General features: G+C 36.4%; 1 protein-coding gene across 6 annotated transcripts in view; it reads right to left on the bottom strand.

Annotated features, from left to right (window-relative positions):
- Nucleotides 1–20,007, bottom strand: part of RFX3 (regulatory factor X3) — a 304,937-nt gene that overhangs the window by 100,903 nt on the left and 184,027 nt on the right. For all 6 annotated transcript variants that reach the window (XM_043486872.1, XM_043486873.1, XM_043486871.1 and 3 more), the window contains one exon: nt 4,939–5,197. In XM_043486872.1, the coding sequence (XP_043342807.1) occupies nt 4,939–5,197 (259 nt within the window). The remainder of the gene's footprint in view (nt 1–4,938; nt 5,198–20,007) is intronic.

The following is a 20,007-nucleotide window of genomic DNA, read 5'->3' on the forward strand; positions in this document are numbered from 1 at the left end:
ATAGCCATTTCCCCTTAAATATAAAGAAGCCCTTCAAGTATTGATAAAATTAAAAAAAAATCTCTGACACATACTGCAGTGGGAAAAAAAAAAGCCAAGATGTTTTATTTTTGTTACCACTTGCAAAAAAATTTAATGAGTGGGAAAGACAGAGACATTCTGCTTATACATTCAGAAGGTATCTCTAGAGTGATACTCAAAGAACTTGGTAACTGTGACTGCCTCCCAGGAGAAGAACTGAGAGACGAGTGAGAGAGACACTGCATTAACCACTTTCTTTTATCTTTTGAATCGTGCAACTTGAGAATGTATAACTTATTCATAAAAATAAATTAATAAAAACTTTAAAAGAAATAGCCATTGGTACCACTCCAGTAAAAAATAAGAAAGCAAAGTATTTATGAAGCACTGTCTTGGGAAGCACTTTCCCTGTGTTCTTGCCTGAGAAACCCCACGGACAGAAGAGCCTGGCGGGCTATACAGTCGAGCTGCAGAAGAGTTGGACACGATTTAGTGACTAAACAACAACAAAATGTATTCATCTTCCTAGAAAAAGCATTCTCACATACCATATCCACAAATGTGTAAATCCAAGGATAAAGAAATAAAAGCATTTAAAATTCTTCAATGTATTCTTAACTTTGTATACATTACATAAGATAGCTCAAACTTTTGCTTAAATAGCCATAGATGGACATTCAAACTTTCCTCCAAACAACTGAAAGAAATTACAATATTTTGCATTAATCCAAAGAGGTAGAGATACGAACAATACTAGTTTTGATACATTTACCTTGTGCCTGTGGTGGGATCTAATTTTAGCAAGAGTCATTTAACATATATAATTACTAAATGTATGTACAGAAAAGTAGAAAATTAGCTTTCATATCACAGTCTCAAAAATGATTAATGCAATCTTATTCAGTTAGTTTCCTTATCAAGAAGAAAAAACAACTCCATAAATAACCATCTAATTATAAGAATACAAATGTTATTTTTGGAGGAATGAGTAAATAAAGCTTCTTACAGCAAATTGCTAATTATTGTATAGTCTCATATAAGATAAACTATGCTGTGATGAGTATAAAAATATCACTAACTACAATCACAAATTTTTGATCTTCAAGTGCAAAATGTGTTCTGGTTCAAAATTGTAAAAAAATATTGTTATACAAAAAATAATTTAGCGTTTAAAATTAAAGACACATAAGGAAACCCTAGGGAGATGTATTTAGAAGAATATCAAAGCATAATGAGTAGAGAAGTGACAGCAGTCAACTCTTCTACCTTAATGTCCATGTTCTCCCAAAATGTTAACAACAAATAGATCCATAGCATTAATTTAATGAAATGTAAAATATGTATTCAAGTAGTAACTTAGCTGAAGTCATATCCAGTGATGTCCCAAGAAAAATGTTACATAATCTTTTGAAAAATTCTTATCTAATACTGTCAGCAGGAGATGCCTTTTAAATGTAAGTTTATACTTATATTTAAATAACTAAAATATATATATATATATATATATATATATATACACACACATATTTAACGTTATACACATGGACTCCATTGACCAAATAAAAGAATACAGTAAGTAAAAGGAGAAAAAGTATTTTGACCAAATCTGAATACTGGTAGTTTGTACCATACTGCATTCATCAAATAAAATTTAACATGTTACCATCATTATCTTTGAAAAATTCTGAAATCTCTATGCACCTTGAAAATTGAAACATTTCACAATGCATAGGAAAAATAAAACACTAAAACATGTTTATGTAAAATATTTTTTCACTTAAGGTTATAAAACTAAAGTAAATATATGCTCAAAGATAAATTCTCCATTAATGTAGAGATTCTTGTAGTATAAGAAAGATGGTTTTATATCGACTATTAGATTAGGTAAGAAAATATCTCAAGTGCTAACCATTTATTTTTCTTAGTAGTGGCTTCAATTTCAAATCATGAAATTTGACCTCTTTTTATTGGCTTATCCTAAAAAGTTGGTTTGCACAATGGAGTAAACCTTTTTGTGGCAGAAAATTATTCCTAATGAATTTAAATGAAAGTATTTCTATCTAGACAGAGGTCAAAGGTAAGAGAGAATCAAGGCAATTTTTCTAAGAACTGGAGCAGGAAACCTTGCTAACCAGGAACTGAGTAGAAGTACTAGGTCTGTGCTATTCCTCAGTTCTCAAATTTAATTAGTTTCACATCAACTGAATTAACAATTTATTCCACTTAGTATAGGCTGTTAAGAAATAGCCCAATTGACCATTTCCCTTCAGGAATGCACAGTTAGTTGCATCAGGCTTGCTATAGGCGATAGCTTGAACACTAAAGAGCTCAGAAAAACTGAATTTATATGGCACACAGTCTGGCTCAGTGTCTGGAAAGAAATGGCTTCTGTCTTGACCAGCAAGTTGTTAAAGAGTGTGCTCACAGACATTCTTCGTATAGTTCTACAGTGAATGAAAAAGGTATATAAAAATAAGCAAATCCCCTCTAATGACACGGCACCTATCAAAAACTCTGGAGTTCTAGTAGTCTAAGCAACTATACTGCACAAATTTTCTAGCATCTGGCAAGAGGAGGATGGGAGGAAATGTTAAATAGGTGTCATGGCACTTAAACTTTGTTAACATTACTATAGTAGAGAACAGAGATGAAATTGTGCAAGAATCACCACCTACAGAGAATGAAGCAGATGAAGACCTTCAGCACGACTGAGGGGGGATCTAAATCACATATAAACAGTGGTAGTAAATGCAAGGTAACACAATAGTACTAACAGATGTATATTTAGTTAATACATATCTATCATATGCTACTATTATGTGTGTTTTCAATGAGGGCATCTTATGATTTTCCCATGTCAAAATTATTTCTTTAGGTAACATTTAAACTTTTGCTAAAAAGGAAGTTTTCTTGTAAAAATGAAAACAAACAAAAAACCACCCTTAATAGAAGCTTAAATACTAATGCCTTTTAAAAAGTGTAAATTAATATGTGCAACTAATACTAGGAATTGATAGTTTGTTTTTTTAAAAATAGTTTTTCCCCTATTTCCAGTTGGTATAAGTCATTTATTTTGTGTTAGTTTAATTTACCAATTAATATAACAAAAATTGCATTATATTTATGTAATGGATAACTTAAGGAGTCATGCCACTTATATAGGAAAGAAAGAAAAAAAATCAAGCTATAAAATTTACCCACTTATATAGGAAAGAAAGAAAAAAAATCAAGCTATAAAATTTACCCTGTTAAAATCTGTACCTGTATACACATGACCTAAAATAATCAACTTAGTTATCTCAGTAGTGATAGCACTAGAAAATTTAGTAAACCTATAAACCAGCTCATGAGGATGTTTAACAGATAGCTAGAAATCAACATGAAGGCAAGCAGGAATGTCTGGGGAAGGTGAAGCAGGAGCTGACGGCAGATGGAGTGGTGATAAGCCAGCTTGAGAGAGGTGGATGAAATGAAAGTGGGAAAAGGACTCTTCCTCTCCATTTTCCCAGATGTCCTAAGGCCTTCGTAAGCAGCAAGTACTTCCCTTTCCACTGAAAATCACTGTCTGGGTGACCTTTATGAGGAGCATTATAAAGTACTGGAACCTAATCTATCGCCTTCCCTTTTATGGTAAATATACAGTTATTTTACATCCAAAACATTTTACAATTCCTTTGTAAATATGATTTTAAAGCTGAAAAGAAATTAGGAAATCATTTAATCTAACTAATCCCTTATTTCATTGACAGGAGAACTGAGGTCAAGAGAATCTATGATTTAGTTTCTAATCTACATAAATATACTGATGTTACTGAAAGGTTTAGAAATGCCATATTTAATGTTATTAAAAGCAAGAGGGAAATGGATGTTAGAAATGCTTCAAAAATACAAAGAAAAAAATGGAACAGCTAGTCATCTATTCTGATGTTAGTAGGAAAGAGTTAATTAAAAATAAAGGGCTTTAAAGACAGATTAGGGAAAAAATACTATATGATGAAGGTATGAGTACATGGTAATCATTACAAACAGAAAATGTATATAGAAAATACTTACCAACTATATATTATATCATGAAGAAAATCCACAAAGTGAAAAATGTAAAGCCTCTCACATAATTATTTTCTATTTGTTTCTATTTCATTATAAGAACAAATTATATGGTGGGAGTACAGAAAAGGGGTACATGCACTTCAGTCAGATTTCCAGGCCCCTTTTATATGAAACAACTGTAAGATCAATTCCATTTCTACTTTAGCTAGGTGGTTCTAAATGATTATTCTCCCTATGCTTAGCTGAAGTAAAAAGGAAAGACCAGGAGGAAAGACCAGGTTACAGAGTTTGAGGACATCAAAAACTGCACAGATTTTTATTACTATTTTTATCATAGCATTTTAGCACTTGTGTCAAATTAAACACATCTTGTGTCAAAATAAACATAATAAATTTTAAAAACTTGAAAACTCAAGTTTTCAACTTTCAAGTTTTCAAACTCCTAAGTTATTATTTGCTCACACCTATGATCAGAGCCAATCTATTAAATGTTTTTCACTGGAATGAAAATGAAAGTGGCAAAGGACTCATCCTCCCCATTTCCCCAGCTTTCCTAAGGCCTTGATAAGTGGCAAGTACTTCCCTTTTCCTCTGTGAAAATCACTGTCTAGATGGCCTTTGTCAGTGCTTCCCAAAGTGTTCCTCTGGTTCAATGCAAAATGACTTCACACATGGGTAAGCATGTCTAATTTTACTCCGTTAAGTACAGATTTTAACATACATTAGAAAAAGTTACATGCTAAAACTTCTCAACACATTCTTGCCCCAGCCCAGTGTTTTGCTTTTTTTTCCCTCTCTAAAGAGAAAAGTGTATGAAAGAGGCCACCAAGAAGCTGAATTAAACAAATAAAAACTTAAGATACTTACTGTCGCTGGGGAAGCCCGAGTGGTATGCGTCACCGAGTGTCCAGAATTCTCCATTGAGTTGCCGATCAGATAGGTTCCTCCAGAGCTGCTGATGAGTTGTCCTCCTGTGACGCCCATCTGAATCCCACCGGTGCCCACCATACTGTGGGACGAGACCACAGTAGTCACCTGTGCGGAGCTCCCTTGAGTATCAAAGTAATTCCCTCCAGTGTTTTGGCTGTACATCTGTGTTTCTGTGTAAGGATAAGTTGTTGTTCGGCTTTAGAAGAAGAAAAGAAAGAAATTTATTTATATCATCTTATTTTTTTTCCAGGGTGAATATATGTTTAAAATATATCAGCTTAGCCTTGGGGACACGGTGAGTTTTGTATTTTGTGTGAAACTTCATTCCCAGAAATAGCTGGGCTTACTTTCCAAATTAAAGGTACATTTATTTATAAGTACCTCAACACTTTTCTGCACAGTATAGAGTTTTTGCCACTATTGGGGCCTACCTCAAGTGTATAAATAAACTCAGGTCTCGTCCCTTCAAAAAATCCTGCTGTGTGACTTCTTAAATTTCTTATAAAACTTCCTGCAAATCCCAGTTTTAGGAGAGCTGGGATCTGGAATGACTAGGGGTTGACAAGTCAGCTCTCCAAGCTACTTCACACTGCTGGTAATTTGCAGGAAACCTCCATGACTAAGGTAGCTTGCATGAATCTCTTTCTAACCACTAGGCAGGATCTTGAGCAAAGCATGTGCCCTAAATCCCTAACTCTTTCTTCTTCTTTACACTCAAGCTTCTCCTCAATGAGATGACTATGCCACCTCATGTCCTCATTTTCTGCTTCCCAACAACAACAGTCAAGCTTCTGCCCTTAGCCTTTCATTGAAAATGCTTTTAATAAGGTCACTTGTGACCTCGTCTAAATACCAAGCTAAAAGGCTGCTGTCCGCCCTCATCTTTCCTGACTTATCTGCAGTACAGTGTTGTTGACTGTGCCATGGTATCCTTTCCCTCCTTGCCCTGTTCTGATTAAGCAGCTTGTTTGATGGATTTATTTTTAACTTTTAATTGACTATATCATACATTTTAACATGACTTTTGTTTTGATTTTGCAATTAGTGCAGGCTCTCAAGAAGTTTCAAAAACAGTAGGAAGGTGTAAAATACTTTTCTTTTTAAAAATTCAAACATCAAATTAAAATTCCCAGTGTTTTTGGTCATTCTCTTCAACACTACATCTCAGAGTGAGCCAGTACCGACAATTTGGTGTAGATGTCTGTGGACATTTCTACGTATATGCAAGGTCTTTCTGTTTTAATCTTTCTTGTTCATTAGTTTCTATGGCATTTCTCTTTCACCTTTTAATTTTTTTAACCATAGCATTTCAAGAACCTTTTGGAGGCTCAATTTTTTCAGCACATTAAATAGTAACTTCTGAGGTCTCCAATTTTAGCTCTTATCTTTTCTCACTTTTATTCAGACCATACACTTTGATCATATACTACATGACCATATTCATGCTAATAAGTTTATACCTCCACTTTCTAGTTTTACTTTTGTTGTTGTTGTTCAGTTTCTAAGTTGTGTCTGAATCTTTGCAACCCCACTGACTGCAGCACACTAGGTTATACTTTAAGAGTTTCAAATCTAGATTTCTGAGAGTCACTTAAATATCTCTGCTAGGGAACCCCTGATATTTGGGAGGTCTCCTATGTAAAAGTGAAGGTATACCTAAAAGGGAATTCTTTTCTCTCCTGCTCTTTTTCCTATATTCCCCCCTCTCAGCAGAGGGCAGTACCACAACACTCAACACAACACTTTGGAAATTATTGCTAACTCTTCTTGCTCAGGATTTCCTAGTTTGCTCAGTGGTAAAAGAATCTGCCTGTCACTGTAGGAGGCGAGGAGATGCACATTCGATCCCTGGGTTGGGAAGACTCCATGGAGGAGGAAATGACAACCCACTCCAGTATTTTTGCTTGGAAAAAAAAATTTTTTTGGACTGAGGAGCCTGGCAGGCTGCAGTCTATGGGGTTGTCAAGAGGCGGATGTGACTGAGTGCATGCATACTTTTCCTGCTCAGATTGACATCAGTCCCACTCACTTTACCTCGGAAACAATTCTCCAATCTCCTTTCCATTCTTGTACTCACTGCCTTAACTCATAATGAATGAGTGAAGTGAAGTGAAAGTCTCTCAGTCATGTGCGATTCTTTGTGACCCCATGGACTATACAGTCCATGGAATTCTCCAGGCCAGAATACTGGAGTGGTAGCCTTTCCCTTCTCCAGGGGATCTTCCCAACCCAGGGATCAAACCCAGGTCTCCCGCATTGCAGGCAGTTCTTTATCAGCTGAACCACAGGGGAAGCCCAAGAATACTGGAGTGGGTAGCCTATTCCTTCTCCAGCGGATCGTCCTGACCCAGAAATCCAACCAGGGTGTCCTGCATTGCAGGCAGATTCTTTACCAACTGAGCTATCAGGGGTCCTTTAACTCATAATATTCACCATTAAAATTGCCTTCTCTAGTTTTCCTTCCTCTATTTGGTTCTCTTCCAATCTATCTTCAACTCTGATGCCAGGGGAATATTTCTAAAAGGAAAATATGAAAATTACGCTTTTCTTAAAAACCTTTCTGTGATTCTCTCTTGCCTTGGGAAGAAAATCACAACCCTTGACCTGTCTTCTCAGGGCCGATGCCGGCACAATCTCTGGATTTGGTACCAGCCATGTCTTGAAATGATTTCTTTGCTCACACCACACTGACCTTGTTGCTGATCTCCTGTAAAGCACTATCTTCTCTTGCCTCCCTGCTATTTTGTGTAGGGTTTCCCCTGTCTGGAAGGCCTTTACATGTCTTCAACTCTCTTCCTTTGCCTAAACCACCCTTAAACTCCCAGTCCAAGCATCGCCTTATCTCAGAATTACTCCTTTGCACCCCTTGTATTCGGTGGCCACTCCTTACAGGACTGTTATGTTTTGCTCTCTATACTTTCCTGCGCATACCTGAAATATAACTCTCAATGCACTGTTAATTTCCTGAATTCTTCATACTCCCGTGAAATTATGTTTTATTCCCATTTGTACCCTCAACACTTAACATAACTATTGCTACATAGGGGACTCACTAATCAATAAATAAAATATGACTCTATTTAAAAGTATATTTGGCATAATGGTCACTTTCATAAATTTCTAAAACATTCTTTTTTTTGCTGTTTTGCTAAAGCATGAGAAATTGGGCTAAACTATTTCAAGATTTTTCTGTATTATTTAAAATAGGTCATTTAACCCATTACAAATTATATTTATATTGTAATTTCTAATGCAAATTTCAGTAAAATAATAAGAGTGCTCCAAAAGTATTCAACACTGGGTAAAGTTACTGCTTCCCAGAAAGAACCATCACAGATCCAGGTATAAATTTTAGTTTGGGATGATGACAGAAACAACTCCATAGAGAATTTTTTTTTTTTACACATAGAAAAGTATCATTTAAAATACACATTTTTTCTCAATACTGCTATAGTTTCCAACTGGAAATCTCATTTATGTATTTCTTTCAGTATATACTTATTTTAACAAAATAGCCATGTTGATTTTAAATTTGGATAAAAAGAGAAATGAGTTCATCTTATATCCCCTAAATATGACAGTGAGCCTATTTAGCTGCACTTAACACAATCTGATGTTGATATTTAAGTATAATCAAGTAAGATGTACAAATAGATACAGAGAAATAAACACTATGACAGATGCAGGAAACTGTGCCAACTTTTCTTTTCACAGGCTGAACAAAACGCTTAAGAATGCTTTCCAGTAGTAAGTTGATTTTACAAATAAATCATACAATAATAGCTATTAATAGCTAATATTTACTATTTACTATGCAACAGGCATGATCTTATGTGCTTTTCAGGTATTAACTCACTTAACCTTTATTACAACTTTATGAGATAGGTACTGTTATTTCTATTTGCAAAGACAAGGAGAATACTTGGAAGTCTAGATAGATTAAACAGCTTTATCCAAAGCACATAGCTGGTAAAAAACTGGATTTGGAATATGCACTTAACCAATTCTCTCAAACATTTCATCATATTAAAAGAATTTAACTTTTAAATATGTCAATGATAGTTATCAATGACTATATTGTGGAACAGTCTCAAAAGGTGGTACAGGTAACATACAAACTTTCTATTGCTATTTAAGAGTTTCTTATATTTTTAGCTAAAAGATTATGCTGTTAAAGTGCTGCACTCAATATGCCAGCAAATTTGGAAATAGCAGTGGCCACAGGACTGAAAAAGGTCAGTTTTCATTCCAATCCCAAAGAAAGGTAATGCCAAAGAATGTTCAAACTACTGCACAATTGCACTCATCTCACACACTAGCAAATTAATGCACAAAATTCTTCAAGTGAGACTTCGACAGAACATAAACTGAGAACTTCCAGATGTTCAAGCTGGATTTAGAAAAGGCAGAAAAACCAGAGATCAAATTGCCAACATCTATTGGATCATAGAAAAAGCAAGAGAATTCCAGAAAAACATCAACTCTACTTCATTGACTACCCTAAGTCTTTCACTGTGTGGATCACAACAAACTGTGGAAAATTCTGAAAGAGATGGGAATACCATACCACCTGATCTGCCTCCTGAGAAATCTGTATGCAGGTCAAGAAGCAACAGTTAGAACCGGACATGGAACAACTGACTGCTTCACAATTGGGAAAGGAGTACATCAAGGCTGTATGTTGTCACCCTGCTTATTTAACTTATATGCAGAGTACATCATAAGAAATGCTGGGCTGGAAGAAGCACAAGCTGGAATCAAGATTGCCAGGAGAAATATCAATAACCTCAGAGTTGTAGATGACACCACCCTAATGGCAGAAAGTGAAGAGGAACTAAAGAGCCTCTTGATGAAGGTGAACGAAAAGAGTGAAAAAGCTGGGTTACAATTCAGCATACAAAATACTAAGATCATGGCATCTGGTCCCATCACTTCATAGCAAATAGATGGGGAAACTGTGGAAACTGTGATAGACTTTATTTTCTTGGGCTCCAAAATCACTACAGATGGTGACTGCAGCCATGAAATTAAAAGACGCTTGCTCCTTGGAGGAAAAGCTATGACAAAAATAGACAGCATATTAAAAAGCACAGACATTACCTTGCCAACAAAGATCCATATAGTCAAAGCTATGGCTTTTCCAGTAGTCACATATGGATGTGAGAGCTGACCCATAAAGAAGGCTGGGTGTCGATGAATTCATGCTTTTGAACTGTGGTGTTGGAGAAGACTCTTAAGAGTCCCTTGGAGGGCAAGGAGATCAAACCAGTCAATCCTAAATGAAATCAACCCTGAATATTATTGGAAGGACTGATGCTGAAGCTCCAATACTTTGGCCACCTGATGCAAAGAGCCAACTCACTAGAAAAGACCTGATGCTAGGAAAGATTGAAGGCAGCAGGAGAAGGGGACAACAGAGGACAAGACGGTTGGATGACATCACTGACTCAATGGACATGAGTTTGAGCAAGCTCCAGGAGATGGTGAAGGACAGGGAAGCCTGGTGTGCTGCAGTCCAAGGGGTCACAAAGAGTCAGACACGACTGAGCCAGTGAACTACAACTAGGGAGGGGGGATCGGGATGGGGAATACGTGTACACTTTGCTAACTGTTTATCAGCACCCCACTACTCTCCTATATTACTCAGAATGGGATCTGCAGAAGATGTACTTGCAATGATAAAGAAAAAGAGATGGAAAAGGTCAGACTATTTTGGAGGATATTTGCCACTGCACACTAAGACTTTGGAGGTTCTGTGATTGTGGAAGTTGCAGTTCTATTATAAGAGCATCATTCCAAGGGATTTAAATCACGCCATCTTCTGGGCATGACTCCTTTATATAATTAGTCCTCAGTGAACAATAGTAATACAAATAAATGCATCACAGATATATAGAAAATCTCTATAGCCCTCAAGTCAGCATAAAAATATGGCAGCAAAGAGCTTTGATTTTCATACTTCCCCCTAGCTGGAGATGATTCATTAGCTAAAAAATGAGCAAGGAACAGGAGATGAGTGAAAGTCACTAAAGAGTATATCTAATCCATAAATTATGTTCATTACTCAATCATGACCCATGGGACTGAGGAGAAAGCTTGTGTAAGCACACACAGGGGTAAAGATTGGTAACTTCCAGAGGAAAAAAGGCACAATTATATTAGTAAATGAAGTGTCAGAAATTGTTGCTGAATTTGTCTCTGGCACTTAAACACTTGCAATATGGAAGAGAGGAGACTTTTCAACACTGGACTGGGTGACAGAGGCAGGCCTCAGTGTCCTCAGTCAATGCTCTTCAAGAGTAAGAAGGTAAGTACTAACTCATTTGCTGGAGGCCTTTCTGGAGCCAGAGCCAGAGTCAGGCAGAAATTAATTCCTTAATATCTTTTCAGTTCTAAATGCTCTAAGCTCCTGGATAAATTCTGAAGAAATTTTGTTTAAAAAAAGAAGTGCCAACAACAAAAACAAACAGTTCTTTCTTAGGAGCTAGAAATAATTATTCTAATTCTGATACCTAAGATCAGCTGTCTTTCATACTGTTATAATGAACACATAAGCATTATTGCTTGCACACTATGTCCCCCAGAAATCTCCAAGACATATGTTTGAGAAAATTACTCAATTTTTGGCATATCAGATTGAAAGCAGCTAACTATTTCCGACTATACGCTCCTGAAACAACTAAATTCCCAAGCAATTCTGTGCACGTTTGAAACATGCCTGTTTGTTCTTTATTGATTGCCACAGACTGTTATGAAAATACTATGTCACATTATTCTATAGCATAAGAAGAATCTTTCCATTGTTCTGCATAGGTATCCTGTAATGAATGTAAACACACAGATATGCCCATACTTGCTGACAGAAGGTTCTTCCTAGCTGAGGGTATTATCAGGTTCTGTGTAAATGTCAGGACTCTGATCCATTGAATTCAGTAAATTAGTGCTGTTGCATCCCATCACGCCTCAGCATATACCTTGGCTAAGCATGACCCTGAATGACTCCTTGCTTATTCACTACATTGATTATGTCAATTTATTTTAGTTATAACCAATTTTTCTGTTTTCTTTATTTTCAGGTATCTATCCATAAGTCCAGATATATAATATCTCTAAATTATGCATTTTGTGTTTTACCTAGGTTTCGAATATCCTCTCACCAATAAGCTAGTCAACTACAAAATAAAGCAATGGTATGAAAAATTTCAAATTGAGATAATAAAATATCTTACAAATTTCATACCATAAAATTCATTATGAAGATAAAATGTAGTAATGTTGATCATTATAACATCTTACATTGGTACAATGTTTTTATTGCTTCCAGGCTGCTCTGTACCTATTCTTTTAAAAAATATTTACGGCACCTGGGGAAAAATGAATATGACCTCTATTCATGTAAAGGTTACATAATATAAGAAGTAGGTGGTCAAAAATAAGAAAGGAAATATGATCATTAGATATTTTGTTAAATCTATAGAAGAGAAAAATAGCATATTAAAGTATAATAAATGGAAAGGCACATATTAGATCAAGTAATCAAGTGCTGTTACTTTCCAAGAAAACAGTTAGGTTGAAACTAGAGGATGAAAAGAAGTCAGTTCTATGAAAAACAGGAAGAAAGATATATCAAGAAGATAGTGTAGCATGTACAAAAGCCATGACACAGGGAAGATCCTGGTATTCAGGAATAAACGAGAAGTCTAGAATGGTTGTTTAAAATGAATGAGAAGGACACTAGAAAAAAGGTGAGGCTTAAAAAGTAGGTGAAAACTAAACATGTAAGTAGTGTAAACAAATTTTTTCGTGGGTCATGATCCGCGATTTAATGGGTCACACTAGCATTAAAAAAGAAAGAGACTAGACAAGATCAGAACATATTATACCTAGGAGGAGAATTATTATTTTGAGAAGCTTTTTTTCTGTCATATGCATATACAGCATGTGTGTGTGCCTATGTATATTTAGCTGAGTAAAAAATTGCACATCTAGTTTTCTCACTGGAGATGGTTTTTTAAAAAGCTTGAAAGACCTCATTATGGACCACAGAATGAAGTTTGGATGTTATTTTAAGCTGGGATAGGAGTTCAAGGAGGCAAGGGAATGTTACAGGCAGAGAAACAACCTAAAGAAAGGCCTGAGGTCAGAGAGGTAACAGGAGACCATGAGAAAAGGGAGCGGCAATCAGAGCACACTGCTATAGTCAGGACATATGATTCTGAAACATGTTCATTAGATATAATAATAGGAGGTGATCTTATTGCAAGGTGCTTCCATGTAGTGATAGCAGTATATGTCTGACTGGACAAACTGAAGAAATAACTATAGGCAGTCAGAATGAATAAGTTTTAAATATTTTCAAAAAGTTTGGGAGCTAGGAGAATATGAGAATGGGGAGAACTGTGGCTAAGGACAGAGGTACGTGATTTCATGGAATCTTCATTAAGTCAGTCACACAGGTTGCACAGTTCTGATTGGAATCTGGGGTCAGCAGTGGCCAACAGTGTTTGAGAGGGTTGTAGTCGTGCAGTGTTCTGATTGGACAACTCCTGGCGTGCGGTTTTGTCTTTGGTCTGGCTACTGTTTAACAACGCTTGTACCTATTTTTTTTTTTTTCAGCTTGTTTCTTCAGACTTCCTGAAAATTCTGAGTCACAAATATCTTTCAATAAATTATTTGTTTTGCTTAAATAAGCCAGACTTAATTTTCGCTGCTTGAAACTAAGAACTCTGCCTTAAATAGTTTTTACATTGTGAAGTTTTTATGAAAGTCACCAAAGCCTTACATGGAAGTAGCTACATTATGTGGAATCTTCAACACATTGCATTCATGTGGTACATAATCTCTGGTTGGCTAGCATGCAAAATATTTTTGAGTCTTGAAACAGATTATTTCTTGAATGCTCCAAGCCATACTGAAGGCAGAAAACAGCATAAAGAAAGAAAGCAGCCTCTCTATCTCAATTACAGAAACACCATACAACTACATCTTTTAAGCAGAGAGCATTTAAATGATAATAAGAATGCATAATTTTACCTGAAAATCCTGAGACTATTCCACTGAAAGAGAAAATATGAACTTTAAGAATATCCTTTGTAAGGTTCTTTATTAATCAAGAAGCAACAATTAGTACTGGAAATGAGACAACTGACTGGTTCAAAATCGGGAAAGGAGTACATCAAGGCTGTATATTGTCACCCTGCTTATTTAACTTATATGCAGAGCACATCATGTGCAACGCTGGGCTGAATGAAGCTCAAACTAGAATCAAGATTGCTGGGAGAAATAACAATAACCTCAGATATGTAGATCATACTACCCTAATGGCAGAAGGTGAAGAGTAACTAAAGAGCCTCTTGAAGGTGAAAAAGGAGAATGAAAAAGCTGGCTTAAAATTCAACATTCAAAAAACAAAGATCATGGCATCCAGGCCAACTACTTCATGGCAAAAAGATGGGGAAAAGGTGGAAACAGTGACATGTTTTATTTTCTTGGGCTCCAAAATCACTGTGGATGGTGACTGCAGCCATGGAATTAATAGGCACTGGCTACTTGGAAGGAAAGCTATGACAAACCTAGACAGCATATTAAAAAGCAAAGGCATCACCTTGCCAACAAAGGTCTGTGTAGTCAAAGCTATGGTTTTTCCAATAGTCATGTACAGGTGTGAAAGCTGGACCATAAAGAAGGCTGAGCATGAAGAATTGATGCTTTTGTATTGTGGTGCTAGAGAAGACTTGAGAATTCCTTGGACAGCAAAGAAATCAAACCAGTCAATTCTAAAGGAAATCAACCCTGAATATTCATTGGAGGGACTGATGCCGAAGCTCCAATACTTTGGCCACCTGATGCAAAGAGCCAGCTCCTTGGAAAAGACCCTGATGCTGGGGAAGAATGAGGGCAAAAGGAGAAGGGGGCAGCAGAGGAAGAGATGGTTAGACGGCATCAGTGACTCAAACTCTGAGAGATAGTGAAAGACAGGGGAGCCTGGTGTGCTGCAGTCTACGGGGTCACAAAGAGTAAGACATGACAGTGACTAAACAACAATCAATCAAATAAAGAGTATATGGAGAGGATAACTGGATGGCTTCAGAAAATACCCTAACTATATTATTTTCTAAAAAGGTGAGTCCAATACACATGCTTGTACCCTTTGAATAAATCTACTAATTGTCAATATATCATTAATGTACCACCTCCTAAAGTATTCGGTGTCATGTTATTAGATATGATTCAGATGAGAATTCTGTGGTCAGTTTTTAAAACACTGCATTTCTTTCCTAGGGGATTTCTCAGAATCTTAAAAAAACAAACAGAAATTTAGAGTCCTCAAAAGAAGTCCATGTAGTGTTTTTCTGCTTGTGTCATCACAGAACTTTTTTAGAGAACTAACATTTTATGAAACACATTTGATAAATTCTCTGTTGAGTTTGATAAATCCATAATTTAAAGATTATGAGAATGCTTCCTACCGGTCAAGTCTTATTGCAATAGAAACCCACACAATGAAAACCTTAACATTTTAAAACACTGATCATCTCTAACCAGGGGATAATCTTCAAAGAGCAGTTGATATGAGAAAATGAAAAGTGTTTTCAAAAAATATTTCTTAATTTGGACAAGATAGAGTATGATGTCTTTATTTCTACTTTGACTAACATGATGGAGTAAGTGGGGGAAGTGAGATTAAAAAACGGAGATGGGAAAGAAAAAAATTCATCACTTAAAAAAATTGATTTCTCAGTTACATCAAGAAATTTCAACTGAATGGGACTCTCTCTACATGGTATGCAATGTTTCCCAGCTAGTTTCATTACAGTAGTCTAAATTATTAGATACCATAAATTGTAAGAATCTATAGCAGTGGACAAGACTATGAACCAGCCCAGTAAAAAATTCTTGGGGAAACTATTGCCAGGAAATAAGTAAATGTGTGTTAGTACAGAAGTAATGATAAATAGGAACAAGAGTGAATTAGATTACCTTCTCCCTTGAGTAAAAAGCTATTCTACTTCAACACCCAGTACTGAAAAGCAGTTTCAACTGAAATACATGTTAACTCACTGACTCCCATTATTAATCCTGTTATGCTACCAGTAACTGTCCATAGTCACAGAGAAAAAAAGTAAACACTTTAGTGTCATCAAATTATAAGGATTACACATCTTTATAGTGATGACACATATCTGTGAGGGCTATCATCACCTCTTGAGTGAAACCCTGTTCATTATGGTTACTTGGCAAGGCTGCTGGTGACAGGAGCAACAGTGAACCAGGATTTACTAACCATGCACAGGCTGCAAGGCCATGTACTGGATGCTTGAAGGTTCATGATAAAGATCAGCATTCCGAACTTCTGGGAGAATAACTAGCAAAAAGCATTTGTTATCACACAGAAGTGGGACTCTCAATATGATCTGAGTCAGGGATCAAACACTAGCTGACTATTAATTCACTGTGGTGAAAATGAATATGGAATACTCTTTTCTAACACACATGGAAGTGCATCAAATATAAAGAGTAGAAAGACTCTAAAATGAACTTTAGAGACAAAAACTGTACATAGTTAAATGTCAGCACTGCAAAATTAGAGAAAGATTGAAATAGCTTAAGCTGAAAAATTTTCTTGTTATAGTTTAAAAAGATGTTCATAGTCCTCTAGCTACTAAAATGTTGAGTGTAATTCATGGCAACACAATGTTTCTTTAGTAAAAATGAAAATGATGCTACAGAATCATTAGTCAGAAGCACTGAAATTGAAATTGTAATGAAAGGTTTTAAGGATGCATCTTCTTTATCCTGACCAAGGGTGCACGTCTGTGACATAATTAGCTGGAGCTGAGGATATAATCTGGGCCCACACAGACTGGATCAAAGCTAATTGGACTTTGCGGCAAACGAACTTGTGACCTAGACCTCATTAGCCATGATCTAACTAACTGAATTTGAGGGCCACAGAAAATACATGTTGGCACGAGATATTTACTTTGAATTATTTCTGCACTTGATGGGCCCTATAATTTTAAAGAGTCAACTTTTAGAGATGTTTTTCTAAGGTTTTGTGAATGAATGAATTCACCAGTTTCATATTTACGCATATAGAAGACCCTAATATCAGTGGTGGGACAGCTTTAAAAGGCACAAGGCAATATGCAGAATTCAGAAAAAAAATAACTAGAGAGCAAAATTGTATAGTAATAACTAATGCTTAGTGAGTGTTTTCAATTTCTCAGAAGCTATACAAAACACTTTGGATAAACTATCTCCGTATTTCATAAATGAAGACAGTGAAGCAGGCTGTGTATCTTTTACAAAATCACACACTAGCAATCACCCTATTCTACTCTGGGCCGATGATAAATGACTGTGATAGATACCACAGAGTTAACTCTCTCAACACCCATTCCCACTATCCTTTTCCTTTGCTGTCATCTACCATATAGACACAAAAGCTACAAACCTGCATTCCTAGATTCCTCTGCAGCTAATTACTTTGTTACAGAGTTATGGCCAATGAGATATAAGCACAAAGGGAGCTAGGGGTTTCTGGAAAGCCTGTGTGTGTGTACACACATATTTATATGTAAGTATGTACGCATATACAGTGTATCCCCTTTTTCCACCTTCTTATTGTCTTTCCATCTTCTTCTTGTCTGGAATACAGCTGTGATGGCTGTAACCAAAGCAGATTTACTACCATACCAGCAAATCTTTGCCCTGATATCCCTGAGCTGCTAATGTCAGCAACAGACTGAGAGGAAGTACCGTTGTGGATGTTTCTAAATGCTCATTTCCTGTCATCTTTCAGTAGCTTAGCACTAAGCTGGCTCAGGTGGTCTGAGTTAATCCTAATGGAAGAACAGGCTAGGGGACCTGAACTTGAGAGGCACCCACTCCTCCCTAGATAAGAAAGCCATGTTTTTTCTACTAAATAACCAGTTAATGTTCACTACCCCTGCCCCCTAGAAATATGGAGCACTCTGTGAGGCCAGAGGTATTCTACTGGAGCAATTTCCATGGTACCGTCCAGTCTTACTAGAGGTATCTGCTGTATGCCAGCTTGTAAGATCTCTTCAATAAGGCTTATTTTATATTTGCACATAGTGCTAGTTACTTGTACAATATGCTAACTCTGGATTTTTTTTTGACAAAAATAAAAGCCCTAATTTGTTTAAATCTCTGTCACATTTTTTTGGTTTCTTAGATGATTGGTTGCAATAAAAAACATAAGGTAAAACATTATGGAATAGAGAGTGATAACGTAGCCCTCCGGTGGGGTCTGCTAAGGCATTACCTAGGATGTCTTTGAATTAGGAGAACAAACTAGGTAGGAAATGGTACTTGCTTAAACAAAGGTAGAAAACATAATGACTTTACTCTGAGGTTCTGGAAGGAAATATACTACAGACAAGGATGCAGCAACAATACAACTGCGTGACGTCCAGCAGTGTCTAGAAACTCATTTATATTCCCTGATAGCATAAAGGACCAAGTGGTAGGCATCCTCATTTTCCTTTGGTCTAAATGCCAATAAGAGCTTAGATTTATGGTAGAGATTCCAAAAGTAGGCTCCAGAATGTCCTGGCCTTATACAACAAAGAGGTAAAGAATACTCAGTGTGTCTAATACACATGAAGTGTTATAGATTCAGCAGAGTAACAGAAATGTGCTGATCCTTGATCATGTGCCCTTCACCTAAACTGGTGTAAATAAAATAACAAAATGACAACAATTCTCATTCAGGAAGAGTTCTTAGTATGATAAATATATATAAGGATTTGTCACACCATGGTGGAACTAGGAGTCTGGGTACACTGCTATTTTTACTGTAGAGGGGATAAATAAGTTACCCGCAGAGGAAAGCCAGGGTTCATGACACAAAGGAGGATGTGAAATGTCAGCCTACAAAGATATTGCTATACTGGTGTAGTGGTTTGGGAACGGAAGAGAGAAGTGGAGAATGATATTCCAGCAGAGGAAACAAACCACGTGTCCAATAATACAGAGGCATGAAAGGGGAAACAGGTACAAAGTTGGTTGTTCCTAGAACAGATGGAAGATGAAGCCAGGGAGATAGGAAGGGGGAGAAAACCAAGACAGAGAGACACATTTTACTTTATAGCTAATATAGGTTCTAAAGGCGGTGGTGATGTAGGCAGATTCAGTGACCAAAAGCAATACGAAAAAAGAGACAATGAGTCAAGATCAGTGAAGAACTTTCAGTTTTGTATCATCTGTTGTAAACCGGGTCCTGTGCGAGCTGCTTCATATACTCTGCCTTAAATCCTCACAATAATCCAGTAACAGTAAGTTTATTATCCTCCCATTTCCCAGGAAAGAATAATAGAAGCACAGAATAGTTGAGTACCTTGACCATGATTATAAAACTAATAGATAGTTAAACCAGGATTTTAAGATGTTTAGCTATAGTAAGAATAAATGCACTTTCTACATACCACACACACTTCTGCTGTTAGATTTATTGCAGTGAAACAACAACAAAAACCACCCAAAAATCCCTGCCCCTCATGGAGCTTACAGGTTGGTGTCATGGGGGTCTATAAAACCACCCAAGAAAACAGTAGGTGCAGTAAGAATTAAGAATGCAGAGATTCTCAACCTAAGGCACAGCAGCCTGGGGTGGGGCAGAAGAGTCAATAAGAGAATCTGAATTCATTTCAGACTGGGAGATCTAACAGATTGCAAACAAAAACCTGTGGTAAATGAAAACAAACATGGTGACTTATAACAGTTCTTAGTACCTTTATTTATAAAAACATCCTGAATCTCACAGTGGCTGAAAAACTCTAATGAAAAAAATATACAAACTGACATTATTGTTGATGCAAAGGAGATGGAGTGAGAGTTGGGGAGGAAAGGGAAGTTCAGACAGGAAAATAAGATTTATTGAGTATCTGGCACTTTTACATAGAGTAGTAAGTACCTCATTTAATAAATGCAAAAAAAAAAAAAAATAACCTCCTCCTAATCTACTAATACAGTAGATTT

Source organism: Cervus canadensis, chromosome 14 (assembly GCF_019320065.1).
Source record: "Cervus canadensis isolate Bull #8, Minnesota chromosome 14, ASM1932006v1, whole genome shotgun sequence".
Lineage (NCBI taxonomy): Eukaryota > Metazoa > Chordata > Mammalia > Artiodactyla > Cervidae > Cervus > Cervus canadensis.